At 36.2% G+C, this 15060-nt stretch overlaps 2 protein-coding genes across 2 annotated transcripts; one reads left to right on the top strand and one right to left on the bottom strand.

Moving 5' to 3' along the window:
* The first annotated feature begins 9 nt into the window (after positions 1 to 9).
* dok3 (docking protein 3) lies at positions 10 to 13520 on the top strand. Its single transcript, XM_051127830.1, has 6 exons — positions 10 to 128; positions 238 to 334; positions 1900 to 2208; positions 5663 to 5744; positions 8102 to 8271; positions 10282 to 13520. Exons 2-6 carry the CDS (start codon positions 278 to 280, stop codon positions 11530 to 11532), a joined length of 1869 nt encoding a protein of 622 aa, XP_050983787.1. The 5' UTR covers positions 10 to 128; positions 238 to 277; the 3' UTR covers positions 11533 to 13520.
* A 156-nt stretch (positions 13521 to 13676) lies between these two features.
* Positions 13677 to 14451, bottom strand: atoh1b (atonal bHLH transcription factor 1b). Its single transcript, XM_051127833.1, has one exon. The coding sequence runs from the start codon at positions 14397 to 14399 to the stop codon at positions 13701 to 13703; it is 699 nt and encodes a 232-aa protein (XP_050983790.1). The 5' UTR covers positions 14400 to 14451; the 3' UTR covers positions 13677 to 13700.
* Positions 14452 to 15060: the final 609 nt, after the last annotated feature.

Below are 15060 nucleotides of genomic sequence, written 5' to 3'. Positions count from 1 at the left end.
CCTGGTTACATTTCTTTTCAGCGTCCTGTTTATGGCTAAGCTTGGGTGACTGTTAATACAGAAGCATGTCAATGTGAAGTTTTCAACTGTGGAGGAAACCAGTGAGGACCATTTTTAGCCACTTTCTGGTGAATGACGTGGCCCCTCAACCTCACGGAAGTGCTTGCTTAATATCAAGTTTAGCATCATACACCGTCTCGCTCTCTCTCACTCTCTCTGTCTTTTCACCTTCTGTAGAAAATAGAGGAACTAGAGCACTTTGAGGCAAACAAGCACAATGGATGTAATCTCTAAAGAGGGTCCGCTCTATTTGCAGGGGGTGAAGTTTGGAAAGGTGAGGTTATTCGTTGAAAATGAGATGGCATTTTTATGTCTTCTTTTATTCAGTATATTATTTAATTCTAGTACTATGACTACTGTTTGATGTTTACTGTCTTATGCTTTTTATATTGCTTGTAATAATATCATTTTCTGTGTGACTCTCTTTGTTTAGCGGAACAAGAAAAATATTTTGAGATATACAGTTGAAGTCAAAAGTTTACATACACCTTGCAGAATCTGCAAAAAGAAATCCTTCAGGTCCCACAAATTCTTTAGTTTTTCAGCTTTTTTGTGTATTTGAACCCTTTCCAACAATGACTGTATGATTTTGAGATCCATCTTTTCAAAGGATAACTGAGGGACTCGTATGCAACTATTACAGAAGGTTCAAACGCTCTATGCATTAACAGCCGGGGGACGAAAACATTTTGAATTTAAAGATCAGGGTAGATTTAACTTATTTTGTCTTCTGGGAAACATGTAAGTATCTTCTGTAGCTTCTGAAGGGCAGTACTAAATGAAAATATTATATTTAGGCAAAATAAGAAAAATGTACACATCTTAATTCTGTTCAGAAGTTTACACCCCTGGCTATTAATGCAACATATTTTCTTTGGAAGCATCAGTGAGCGTTTGAACCTTCCATAATAGTTGCATGTGAGTCCCTCAGTTGTCCTCAGTGTGAAAAGATGGATCTCAAAATCATACAGTCGTTGTTGGAAAGGGTTCAAATACACAAAAATGCTGTGAAAACAAATATTGTGGGACCTGAAGGAGTTTTTCTGAATAACAGCAGGCAGTTTAACTGCTCAGGACAAACAAGGGACTCATGAAAAAACAGCGATAGATCATTCAGGATATTAAGAATCAAGTGTATGTAAACTTTTGAACAAAGTCATTTTTTTTTATAAATTCAACTATTATTTTAGCTTGTGTACTATATGTAAACGTCTTTTATGTGAAATATCTAATTCAGGTCAGTACTAAACAAAAAATAATATGCATTTTCAATATTGTTTGGTTACCAACGTTCTTCAAATCATTGTTTGTGTTCCACAGATGGAAAAAAAAAAAGTCATATACAGGTTTAGAATGACATGAGGCTGAGTTAATATGACAGAATTTCCATATGAACTATCTTGTAATGTAATTACAATTTATTAAGGAGGAGTTTTGGTAGGAAAAAGGTGGGACATACCATAGATAATCACAGTTATAACAGTATTAAAACATCACTTTAATTATTTACAACAAGCCTTGGGAATTATAGGTGGTCAGAAATCTTCAACTGTACATTATTAATACAGTAGGAAAACGGCAGCTGGTTAACCACCTGAGGTGCTTCCATCTTCATGGTAGCGTTTAAGGGCCATGAATCATGCATGGGAGATAAAACGAGGAAACGTTTCAGAAGTTCTGCTCCCTCTGGCATGTTCTTCCAACTATCTAACCGGTCCCAATGGAGGAGTACCGAACCGAGTTTGACGTTAAACCCTTCTGAGTTACACGCCAAATAATTCATTTTCTTTACTCTGTCGTTACCTCCGTTAAAACTAACATCTCTTCTTGTTCTTGCAGAAGGTATGGCGGAAATCCTGGCTCATTCTTTTTGAGCCCAGCCCTGCTGGGATTGGCCGCATGGAGTTGTACGACATGCGTGATAGAGGGGGGCTGATGGGATCTGCCATTGCGAGGACTTCAGGGCCCAGGAAGGCCGACAAACGGGTGATCCGCCTGACAGACTGTCTGAGCATCACTCCAGCCCCAGGAGAAAGCTGTCCCACAGATTGCTCTGCCTTCTTTTTAAACACCACCTCATGCACCTACACCATCGCTGCTCCCACCCAGGAGGACTGGATAACTATTCTGTGCCAGCTAGCATTTCAGGTATGGAGCTTGGGTGATACAACAAAGTAGGATGTGCCAAAACAATAGAAACCACCACAGAATTTTAATGGTTTTACTGGTTATAATGGTACTTGTATTGATTTTAATGGAAACTGTAATGGTGCCTATTAGTCTTTACAGGTAATTGGTCACCTTCTATTGGTAAATCCTAATGGAATATGTCCCAAAACACACTACAGGAATTTTTTTTAATGGTTTTAATGTTTAAAAGTTGATAGTTTGTAATGTTTGTAATGGTATTTGTAGTGAAAACCGTTAGAATTTCTGTGATGATTTCTATTATTAGTTTTATTTTTCAGCCTTTATTTATACTGTGCTTTATACAATACAGCTTAACAGTTTAGCAAAATTAGTAAAATAACAGAATGATTCAAACTTCATCAAACATGAGACAAATTTCAATTCAACTGTAAAGCAGCTCTCCAAAGACAATAGTGTCATTATTCAGCTCGAATCAGTTTTATGTTAATTCAGTTCAGATCAATAGCTGTGTAAACTTCAACAAGTTCAATTCAACTATAATCAGCTCTACAGAAGACACTAGCATCATTATTCAGCTCGAATCGGTTAATGTTCATTCAATTCAGTATGAATGTTGCAAAATTCTTTAATTAAATCTGAACAAATTTGAATAAGCTATAAAGCAGAAAACAACAGTATCATCATTCAGATCGATTCAGTTCAAGTTTTGTTCTCATTTAGTGGTGTAAATTCAGTTACTATTACTATTTTATTATTATTATTATTATTTTAATATGTTCCTTGAGGTTTACTTATAATGTTAATAAAGTTTTTTGCACTCACAAAACAAATAAATATGTGGAAAAATTATTATTTTCAACCCTCATTCTGACCCTCTTAAGGGGCGGGTCCTTTAAGACTTCATTATGATTGGCTAACGTCGTTGCATAGGAAACAGTATCGATGCCCCGCCCACTCGCTATCGCACATGAGTGTTTTGATAACATAATCAAAATAAAACTGTAATTTCCAGACAAAGCATTATGAAATAATTCACTTACAGTTTGTGATACAGCTGCAGTCAGATATACACTGTAAAAAACATTTTGTTGAGTCAACTTAAATAATTTGTAACCTGGCTGCCTTAAAATTTTTTGTAACCTGGCTGCCTTAAAAAGTTCAGTCAACTCAAAAAAAATTTTAATTCAACTTGAAATGTTAAATTATACTAAGTGACAACTTAGATATTTGAGTTGAATCAACTTAAAATTTTAAGGCAGCTGGGTTACTTACCCATCTGTTAAGTTTAGCAAACACAAATATCTAAGTTGTTACTTAGTACAACTTAACATTTCAAGTGGACTAAACTTATTTTAGTTGACTGAACATAAAATTTTAAGGCAGCAGGGTAACAAATTATTTTAAGCTGACTCAACAAATTGTGTTTTTTATTTTTTACAGTGTAGTACTGCTCCAACACTGTAAAAAAACAATTTGTTGAGTCAACTTAAAATAATTTGTAACCTGGCTGCCTTAAAATTTTAAATTCAGTCAACTCAAAAAAAGTTTATGCAACTTGAAATGTTAAATTATACTAACTGACAACTTAGATATTTGAGTTGAATCAACTTAAAATTTTAAGGCAGCTGGGTTACCCATCTGTTAAGTTTAGCAAACACAAATATCTAAGTTGTTACTTAGTACAACTTAACATTTCAAGTTGACTAAACTTATTTTAGTTGACTGAACATAAAATTTTAAGGCAGCAGGGTAACAAATTATTTAAGCTGACTCAAAAAATTGTGTTTTTTATTTTTTACAGTGTATTACTGCTCCAACACTGTAAAAAACAATTTGTTGAGTCAACTTAAAATAATTTGTAACCTGGCTGCCTTAAAATTTTAAATTCAGTCAACTCAAAAAAAGTTTATGCAACTTGAAATGTTAAATTATACTAACTGACAACTTAGATATTTGAGTTGAATCAACTTAAAATTTTAAGGCAGCTGGGTTACCCATCTGTTAAGTTTAGCAAACACAAATATCTAAGTTGTTACTTAGTACAACTTAACATTTCAAGTTGACTAAACTTATTTTAGTTGACTGAACTTAAAATTTTAAGGCAGCAGGGTAACAAATTATTTTGACTCAAAAAATTGTGTTTTTTATTTTTTACAGACTCAACAAATTTGTGTTTTTTTGTATTTTTTACAGTGTAAAAAAGTACTGCTCCAACACTGTAAAAAACAATTTTAAGTTGTTAGTCAACTTAAAATTGAAAACTTTTTTAGTTGACTAAACTGGTAGCTGCCTTAAAAATTTTAAATTCAGTCAACTCAAAAAAAATAATTTGTTTAAAATTTTAAATTCAGCAACTCAAAAAAAGTTTATGCAAAAATGTTAAATTATACTAACTGACAACTTAGATATTTGAGTTGAATCAACTTAAAATTTTAAGGCAGCTGGGTTACCCATCTGTTAAGTTTAGCAAACACAAATATCTAAGTTGTTACTTAGTACATCTTAACATTTCAAGTTGACTAAACTTATTTTAGTTGACTAAACTTAAAATTTTAAGGCAGCAGGGCAACAAATTATTTTAAGCTGACTCAACAAATTGTGTTTTTTATTTTTTTACAGTGAACTTTCAACAAATGTTTCTTTGTGAACTTTCCATGAGACTGTGCCTTGTTTACAAAACAAAACATGGCATTAAAAATAAACTATCCACTTGTTACTTACGCTGGGATCATTCTGATATCTGATAAGTGAATGAGCTGTTTAAACCAAATGCATAAAAACAAACGCTTTTTCACTCAATTTATTCCTATAATGACAGATTTAAGCGCATGGACTGTCAGAAAGTAAATGAGCGTTTTCATACTGAATCCAGTGTAGACAAAATTTCGATTTGCTTTTGACGTGACGAAGCTCGCATTCAGCGTAATGAAGTGTAAAGCCGTTAAGGGACTGAGCGCCAGTGGTCAGGGCCTATGGCAAGAAGATGACTATTTGTCGATGCCTTGCTTATGCAAACGACAGCGCCCGGTTGACATCACCCTGACACCTCAGATCCAAACAAGCTGTTTTTGGAGCTTGATTAAATAAATGCTAAGGTTTGAAACTTGCAAGATGTTTTAATGATACAAACCAGACCTCATAAATGCCAAAAGATCAAGGGAAATTTGATTGAAGGGAGTTTATTGAATAATATGAGTCACATTTTTCTCGTAATGAAGGCCATTTTTCTGCTACTAAAATTTATGATGAATTTATGATGAACTTCATATTTTGAGGTACAGGTTCACACAACAGCTAAGCCGTCACAGAGGAAGTGCTGATAACCATACCTTCGTGTCTGTGATTACACAAGAGTGTTCATGGTCTTTTTTTTTTCTTCAAAGAAAGATATGATAAAAAAAAAAGAGGAATTACTAATGTACACTTGTTTTCAACTGTCTTATACTTCTAGAAGACTCAAGGAACTGAAGATACCAAGAAAGATAAATACACGTCACTGGCTGATAATGAAATCTACTCCACCTGGGGAGCAGGTGAGAATGGCCTCTAAAATACACATCTCTACCAGCAAAGCTGATGCAGAACCACAGTAACGATTATCTGCTGTTATGCTAGGTGTTACCAAACTGTTTGTTGCAGTTGAGCAAGAGGGTGTGTCTTAATGGTGCAAATGTACATTTCCATTACTCAGTGTTTTTGTTGAGGTCAGACACATTTGGTCCTTCATCTACGTAGGTGTAAAAGAAGACGAGAACAAAAATAGACATATTAATTAGTTACAGCGATTAAGTTCAAGTTTGTGTTCTAAGTTCTCTATTTAATTTTTTTTACTTGTTGGTCTGTCTGTATTCATACAGACAGACAACTTTGGTGTTGCATCATATCCTACGTTTGTTTTTTTGCAGCTTCTGTATTTTAATCTTATTCGGAAGTGGTTTGGAGGTCTGTATTCTTTCTCATAGAAAAATATTAGGTAGTGCATAGCTAGTTTCACATTCTTAGTATTACACTTCTTAAAGGTGTTAAATAACAAATGCTCTATGGCAAAGTTACTTTTTGAGTCTTAGAGAAACAGTTGATTCTCAAGCTGATTTGTAACACCGATAACGCTATATGGAGCGCAAAGTAACTTGGGAAATTCCCATTTAAAAACATTCTGGTCACTGTGTAGAAACATATTTTGTTCTTATCTGAAATGTGTTTTTGAGCCACACTGATGTACCGCTGTAGGGCAATAAATGTGAGTGTGCATAAAAGTATTCAAGGACAGCTTGGTACATTTAGTAAGTGTTTGTTACATCACTTCAGCTTAAAGGAGAAGCCCACTTCCAGAACAACAATTTACAAACAATTTACTCACCCCCTTGTCATCCAAGGTGTTCATGTCTTTCTGTCTTCAGTCGTAAAGAAATTATGGTTTTTGAGGAAAACATTTCAGTTTTTCTTCATATAATGGACTTCAATTGTGCCCCCCCGATTTTAAACTTCCAAAATGTAGTTTAAATGCAGCTTCAAAGGGCTCTAAACGATCCCAGCCTAGGAAGAAGGGTCTTATCTAGCAAAACGTCATTTTTTTTCGAAAAATAAACATTTGTATAATTTTTATGCACAAAAGCTTGTGTAGCACAGGCTCTGAGATGCGCGTTTACGACACTACGTACTATTGAATCACATCGAAAGGTCACGCAGAACTATAGACCCAGTGTTTACAAAGCGAACGCGCAAAGACTAACAAAGTCCAGCTTCTTAACAAACAAAAAGCTACAACAACGTCGGACGATTCTGAAGTTGTAGGAGAAAATAAGACAGAGTTTTTTGCCATACTCTACCTTTTGTAGCCGGAGTACACAGATGATGAACTTAGACGTGATTCGTAGTGGTGATGGAAAGTTCGGATCGTTTTACCAACTCAGACCTTTGAGTCTCATTCAGCAAAATGAAGGAATCTTTTTTCAGAGTCATTTAGTTTATTTTAGCAAAATATCATTAAAATGTAACCTGTTACTTCCCTAACACATCTACTGCTTACACAAACGTTTGTTTACACTACAAACAAGACAAAACTGTAATGCTGTAAGAAACATAAAAGATTAATTCATTGTTTACCTGGGTCTTTAGTCTATGATTAACTCACGTCACCTCTTATCTGACAAATTTTCGGGTTTGAGTCATTCGTTCATCACGTGACAGCCCCATAAGATGAACGAACGACTCGAAAAACCTGAAGACTCAAAACAGGTGAACTAATTCCAGTACAGAATCTAATAGGATGTTGCGCAACAGAATAAATCACTCCCCCGAGACGACTCGTTCTTCCCAAGTCACAGTAAAGATCCGTTCAAAATGAACGAATCATTCAAAAACGTGCATTCCAGAGCTTGTGCTACACGAGCTTTTGTGCTTAAAAAGTACACAATTTTTTTTTTTTTGGAAAAAAATGATTGTTTTGCTAGATAAGACTTATCTTCCTCGACTGGGATTGTTTAGAGCCTTTTGAAGCTGCATTTAAACTACATTTTGGAAGTTCAAAATCGGGGGGCACAATTGAAGTCCATTATATGAAGAAAAATCCTGAAATGTTTTCCTTAAAAACCATAATTTCTTTACGAGTGAAGACAGAAAGACATGAACATCTTGGATGACAAGGGGGTGAGTAAATTATTTGTAAATTGTTGTTCTGGAAGTGGACTTCTCCTTTTATTAGTAAATAAACATTTGTAGACTGTTTTTTTTTCTGAGTGGAAGCTTTTAGTTCTTCGTAATTCTTGGCCACCCCTGTAAGATATCTTTTGTTCTGTCTTCATTTTAAATTCAAGAGATCTGACCTCAGCGATTGAGGGTTTGTCTAGAGAGACTTCGGTTTGATGGTTTTATGAATTCCACCCCGCAGGCCAGTTCCAGGTGACAGTGCAGAGCACAGATGCGTCTCAAAGGTGCAGGGTGTCTGGGTCATACCTGCTGTCTGCGGAGAAAGAGGCTATTTGTCTGCTGGACCTTAAGACCGGACAGGCCATCTACCAATGGCCCTACAGGCACCTCAGGAGATTTGGCCAAGTCAAGGTACTTCAAGAGAAATATGCAACCCTGTGACTCAACATGTTTGCTCATATAAATTAATTTTTATAACTATATACATATTACCGTTCAAAAGTTTGGGATGGATATACACTACCAGTCAAAAGTTTTTGAACAGTAAGATTAGTCATTAAAGAAGTCTCTTCTGCTCACCTAGCCTGCATTTATTTGATATAAAGTACAGCAAAAACTGTACAATTTTGAAATATTTTTACTATTTAAAATAACTGCTTTCTATTTGAATATATTTTAAAATGTAAATTATTCCTGTGATCGAAGCTAAATTTTCAGCATCATTACTCCAGTCTTCAGTGTCACATGATCCTTCAGAAATCATTCTAATATGCTGATTTGCTGTTCAAGAAAAAAATGATAGCAATTAATACTTTTATTTAGCAAGGATGCTGTAAATTGATCGAAAGTGATGATAAAGACATTTTTTAATGTTACAAAAGATGTCTATTTCAGATAAATGCTGTTCCTCCGAACTTTCTATTCATCAAAGAAACCTGAAAAATTTTACTCAAATGTTTTCAACATCATAAAAATAGATTTTTGTTTTTAGTTTTTGAGCAGCAAGTCAGAATATTAGAATGATTTCTGAAGGATCAAGTGACTGGAGTAATGATGCTAAAAATTCAGCCTTGAAATCACAGGAATAAATTACATTTTAAAATATATTCAAATTGAAAACAGTTATTTTAAATAGTTAAAATATTTCAAACCTTTACTGTTTTTGCTGTACTTTGGATCAAATAAATGCAGGCTTGGTGGGCAGAAGAGACTTCTTTAAAAAACATTAAAAATCTTACTGTTCAAAAACTTTTGAGGTAGTGTATTTTTCCAAATGTTTTTGTCTCTTGTGACGATAAAGCTGAGTGCATGGGTCATTACACGAAATCGGTGCCTTTTCCACTTGGAAAAATTGAAAAATAAAATAAGTTAAATCAGTATTTTTTAAATATCCATGAAATAAAGACACCTTAATATGACAAGAAATTGTATTGTGCCATCTCAGGCTATGCAATTAATTATTTTATGACTATTTTTCTACCTCATGTTTTGGTATTTTTGTCAACCCTGTTACTGACACAAGCGTTACTAGATACTACAGTTTAATTAGAACTCGTACGCCACTGAATGATACAGGCATTAGCTCAATAATTTACCAAAGGTGACCTTTAAAATTTTTGAGTTTTACACAGACAATCTTTAAAAACACGGTCAAACCTAATCAATGTCATTCCTGTTACCCACGTCAAAACCTGCTACTCGAAAAAGTAACTGGTTTGACCATTTCAAGCAAATTTTCTAATTGCTAGCTAATAGTCAAGTTTACCGAAGCACGTATTATACAATTTGAAAGGATTTTATTTGTAAATTTTGATTATATTAAATGTAAGAGATAATTGTTTCAATTTACATTTTGAAAATTGACATTGCTTGATGTCCCCCCCCCCTCAGTCAAGACTCATAAAATGCATACTTATGCCAAAAACATTGCTTAACAATGAGACTATATTTAGAACAATATGCAAATGTGATTTCTATATATTTTCTCTTAAAAGTTTGCTGAAAAAGAAAAATCATTGTCAATCTTACCTTTACCAGCATAAGTGCTATTTAAATTATTTTAAATAATATTTAATTTTTTTATGTAATATTGATGAAAAAATACATAGTATTATGTTTTTAAATTGCACATTTATTTGTTGTTATATATTAAATCTATGTTTGATTTTTTCAAAGGACAAAAAGGCACCATTTTCTTGAATGACCCACCTATTACTTAAATATTTCATATTAATATATTTTAAAATGTAAAATTTATTCCTGTACTGACAGAACTTCTTCAGTCTTCAGTGTCACATGATCCTTCAGAAATCATTCTAATATGCTGATTTATTGCTTAAGGAAGATTTCTTATTGTTATCAGTGTTGGAAAACAGTCGTGCTGGCTTAAATTATTTATTTAATATTTATTGTTTTTTTCAGGGGGGAATTATGATCGAGGCAGGTCGTCGCTGTCACAGTGGGGAGGGTCAGTTCATTTTTTTGTCAAAACAGGGGCTGCAAATAAAGCGGGCCATTGAGGAGGCCATCATGCACCAGAGTGTCCAAGAACTGCTGGCACAAGCCACCGCTCTTCCGCAAGAGTTTGCCTCCCAGCCCTCCTCGCCTAAAAGCAAACCACAGCAAAGGCCTAAGGTGAAAAATCTTCCTCCAATCAGCGTGAATCAAGAGCGACCGCGCCCAGCATTACAATGCAAACAGGGGCAGCAAATACACAAAGCCATTGGGGAGGCACTCGCGCACCAGAGTCTCCAAGAACTGCTCCCGCCATCCACACCCATTCCACAAGCCATTCCACAAGCCATTCCACCCCCACCACCTTTACCAAAACCCAAAACACAAGCCAGGGACAAACCTAAGGTCAATATGCAACTTCAAGGCAACAGAAATCAGGAAAGACCTTGCCCACCTGCAATGAAAAAACCTGGGCAGCCAATACACAAGCTCATTGAAGGGGTTCTCACACAAAAGAATGTCCAAAAGGCATCATCTACTCCTCAACAAGCCCCTCCACCACCACCACCACCACCACCCTTGCCTAAAAACAAACCGCAAAACAGATCTAATTTTAAAAAGCTTCCTCCAGCCAATATAAATCAAGATAGACCTTGTCCAGTGATACCACGCAAATACATCTCCTTACCAGATCCACCACCTTGCGTCAAAAGCCCTGTAAGTAGCCCAAATGAAGTTGTGTATACAGTGATATTTCCACAACCAAAACCAAGATCAAAAATGAACCTCCCAAAAGTTCCAACGCCTCCCAGTCTGCCACCAAACACAGATACAGATGTAAGCGTGGATAAAGAGAAGGAGTGGAAATCACCACAAGAACCGTCTGAGGACAATAATGAAGAAGCCCCCTACACTAACTGGACGGCGAAGACCACTGCTGAGCAGGATCAACTGAATATTGAGGATCTATACAGCACAGTGAATTTTGCAGCTAAACGTAAGAACCGACAGACTGAGGACAGTGATGATCAAGAGCAGCCTAACACTGAAGAACAAACTCCTGTTGTCTCTTCCAATGAACTCCCTGTCGACTTCAAACAGACCCTTTCTAGCATTCTGTTTAAAGATCTGTCCAAGATTCCACCCCCATTTCCGCCTAGGTCACATGGGGGAAGTTGTGATCAGTTGGACCGAATAGATGAGCAGATGACTGATTGAGGTTTCTATTGTCTGCAGTTGAGGTCCGTGTCACTGCTAGACTGATTAATGTCAGCGATATGTGTTGAAGTGTGCAAAACGTTTTAACACAAAACTTTTAATAATAGCGCACAGAATATGTACTGAGATGATTAAATGTAAGGAAAGTGTATGCTTTGAATATTCTGTAAATGATCTTCATTGAAAATTTCTTTGTAAGATATATTGTAAAACTGTGTATATTTAACCAATATATCACAAGTTATTTAAAACGTTTTGGTTGTGATTTGGTCTCTGGCATGAAATACTCTAAATTCAAACACAAGTTAGTGCTGTTTCGTTGGTCGTGTCTTTTAATAAATCCTTTAAGGTAAATTAATAGTTCACCCCAAAATTTGCTGTTCCCTATTGACTTTTATAGTATTTTGTCCATACTAAGGACCAGCAACTGTTTGATCACCCACATTCTCCAAAAAAAGGAACTCTGTTTTGGGACTCGAGGGGAGTAAATGATGACAGAATATTAATTTTTTGATGAACTATTCCTTCAATTCAGTGCAATCCAATTTGAAGCTCTTTCTTGCCTTCAAACCCTTACTACAGCACGAGCCAATAGCATTTGAGTGCAGACCCTGAATCATCATTTCATTGGTTAGACTACTAAACGACCCCTTTGCTGAACTGGAATTGAACTCATTCGTGAACGAACTGATTGCATGAAACATGGCATGTGGTGAAGAGTGCTGACCGATTGAAAAAGAGTCATGTGAGTAGATCTAGTTCAAACCAGTTGGAGAACAGAGGGTTTTCACTTATGTCACGGTCTGGTCAGTTACTCGGATGTGCAGCCATATTGGAGATACTCGGATGTAAACAACAGCATGGATTGCATGGTTACTGTACTACTGAATATGTTGTTCTGCTAATTTATGCTGTTTAAACCATGAAAAATGTGTGGAAGCTGCTAAATCATATAGAGGACTTGGTAAATAGGAAAGCGTGTAATATTTAGACAAACTAAAGTCAACAGGTGGCAAAGTTACGTTCGAGCAGTATTCATTAAAATATTAGCCTAATATTTCACCTACCTGACTGGAAATGATAAGAACGAACACCAATGTTGTCAAGATTCTTGCCCTGTAAATCCCGGTTCAGTTTGGACACAAACGCCTTTTGTTCCTCAGACATTTTTTGCACTCTTCCCCTTGATTTGTTATAACTTTTGGCAGTCTATAGTACTCCAAATGTTTTTCCCGGTCTGAACGATTAGTACAGCCCAAAACATGACAGTAATTGGCCATTTTCAGCAGGAATAATCAGCAAAGTTTGGAGTTCCCTTTGGTTTAGTAGCATTGTTTACGTTCAGTGCCGCCATTATGGCCAATTGATGACGCGTTGTGAAAACACTCTATTGTAACTGATTAGACAATTGTTGCTTTTAAGGTTAAACAAAAGTAATTTATTTACCATCCAAAATGGAGGGAAAATTATGAATTTGCTTTGTTTTCATTTGTTGAGAACAACACGCGGTCAACGCACGCTTTAAATGAATCGTTTCAGTCGTGAACGACTCCTTTGAGCGAATCAGTTGAGGTGTGAATGGCGATTTCAAGTGAATGGTTTAAATGACTCATACAGCACACAAAATACACTTTCTTTGCGCCATATGTAGTCTAACTAACGTTATGTATTATCTGAACATCTTTTTAGGTAAACTGTTTTAAAAGATAATCGATAGAATATGATACCTTCCTGGATAAAAAGTTATTTGAATGCTGTTTAATTAAATAACTACAGAAAACATTTGCGCAACTGTTATAATGAATGTATGAATCGAAGCCATTCGAATAAATATATGAAAAGAAAATCTTTATTAAACTTTTGAGGTAATAAAAATCACAAACGTACATAAATAACATTTTTGTCATTGCTGATGGAGGTTTTGTACATGTGAAGTGTAAAAATCCAAATGTATGTCTTAAAGTGCAACTAAAGGGCTTGTATAGATATTTTATGTTTTTCTTCCCTTTCTTGTGAGTTTTTGTCGATCAAGTAATGAAGAATTGTCTAGAACTAGCCAACATCCACAGGGCCTATCTATTTGGTTCTTTCAGTGTCTACTAAAACACAGACAAATAAATTATGATTAATCAGAGTGCCACAGTCTCAAAGCCAATCCATCAAAGCCATCAGCGTCCTCCAGTCTGTCCTTCTTCGATGTCGCTGAAATGAGACGACTCGCCATCACTCGCATTTGACGTGACATCATTTTTCTCAGGAGTAAAATTAGAAGAAGGTGCGTCCATTGCGTAAGGGATGCTGGTCCTCAAAGTCTGAGCTGAACTCCTCTGTCCAATGTTACCATGGTTACCAGACGCGCCGCATCCGTCCCGCAGACCTCTGCACTCTGACTGCACGACACCTTCCAACAACTCGGACAGTTCTGTGATGTAAATCTGCGCCATTTGAAGGGTGTCATATTTAGACAGTTTTTTCTCATTCTCCAAAGAAGGAATGACGCTCCTCAGTTTGTCAAACGCCCGGTTCAGTCCGTGCATCCGCCGCCTTTCTCTCGCATTAGCGGCCACACGTCTGTGTCTTTGAGGTCCGGTGAGATTTTGCTTGGTCCCACCATGTGATTTAGATCCTCCCAGGTCAGATTCCGCTGTCAAAGGACTGCTGCCTCCAGACATGTACTTGTCCATCGCAGCATCCACCGACGTGTGTGCGTAGTGGTCACCTGCGGGTGAGTACGCGGGGGTCGCGGAGGTCATCCAGGCCCGTGGGTCACTGCGGGTCAACCTCGGATGTTCAGAGAGCGTAAACTCCTCCGGTCCTTCGCGAAATTTTCCATTTGACCAGTGCAAAAGTTTGGCTTTTGCTGTCATTGCTGGTATAATGTGCTAAAATAAAATAAGGAGCTGAACTCGATCTGTCTTGGGTGGGCCCTTTACCTTCAGACAGGATCCTGGTCGTCCTTATAGTGGCATCACCTCCTCTCCCTCCTCCCCTCAGTGCTCCTGTTGAGTGCTCACAGCCAATAGAAAATGCTTAGCAAACTTCCATAGAATAAAGTGTTGTTTTTTCCCCCTCACATGTCAGCTGAGTGATGGAAGATCTTTTCCAAAGAACGATCACAACACAGATTAGAATTTACCCAACTGTCATTTACTTCGTACATTTACATAAATGACGGTAGATACGTGAATTTAAATACAATTATATATATATATTTTTTAAAAAACAAACATTTATTTTATACTTTGTGATGTCTGGATTTATTTTTAAATGAATTTTTATTTATATATTTTAGGAAAAAGGTATATAAATAAAACAGAATCAGATAAAATATAAATATAAATAAAACCCAAATCTCAAACCTCAGAGGACTTGATCCAACATCCTTATCCACTTCATCCAAGATAAGCAACGGAATTGGCATCCAATAAAATCTAGCAAGAAACTTGCATAGCAGCGTCATATTTCTTCTCAAATAAACTGTAAAATCTGCGGCAATAAAACGAGCAGGTGGAAAGCAGGTTGTGAGTC

The sequence above is a fragment of the Labeo rohita genome, chromosome 14 (assembly GCF_022985175.1).
Source record: "Labeo rohita strain BAU-BD-2019 chromosome 14, IGBB_LRoh.1.0, whole genome shotgun sequence".
NCBI lineage: Eukaryota > Metazoa > Chordata > Actinopteri > Cypriniformes > Cyprinidae > Labeo > Labeo rohita.
This window is presented reverse-complemented; position numbering and strand designations above follow the sequence as displayed.

Excerpts from the sequence above, each read along its gene's own strand:
- dok3 (XM_051127830.1), top strand. The coding sequence starts at position 278 with ATGGATGTAATCTCTAAAGAGGGTCCGCTCTATTTGCAGGGGGTGAAG. Across the intron at positions 5,745-8,101 it reads CTACTCCACCTGGGGAGCAG|GCCAGTTCCAGGTGACAGTG; the intron begins GTGAGAATGGCC and ends TCCACCCCGCAG. Across the intron at positions 8,272-10,281 it reads GGAGATTTGGCCAAGTCAAG|GGGGGAATTATGATCGAGGC; the intron begins GTACTTCAAGAG and ends TGTTTTTTTCAG.
- atoh1b (XM_051127833.1), bottom strand. The coding sequence starts at position 14,399 with ATGACAGCAAAAGCCAAACTTTTGCACTGGTCAAATGGAAAATTTCGC.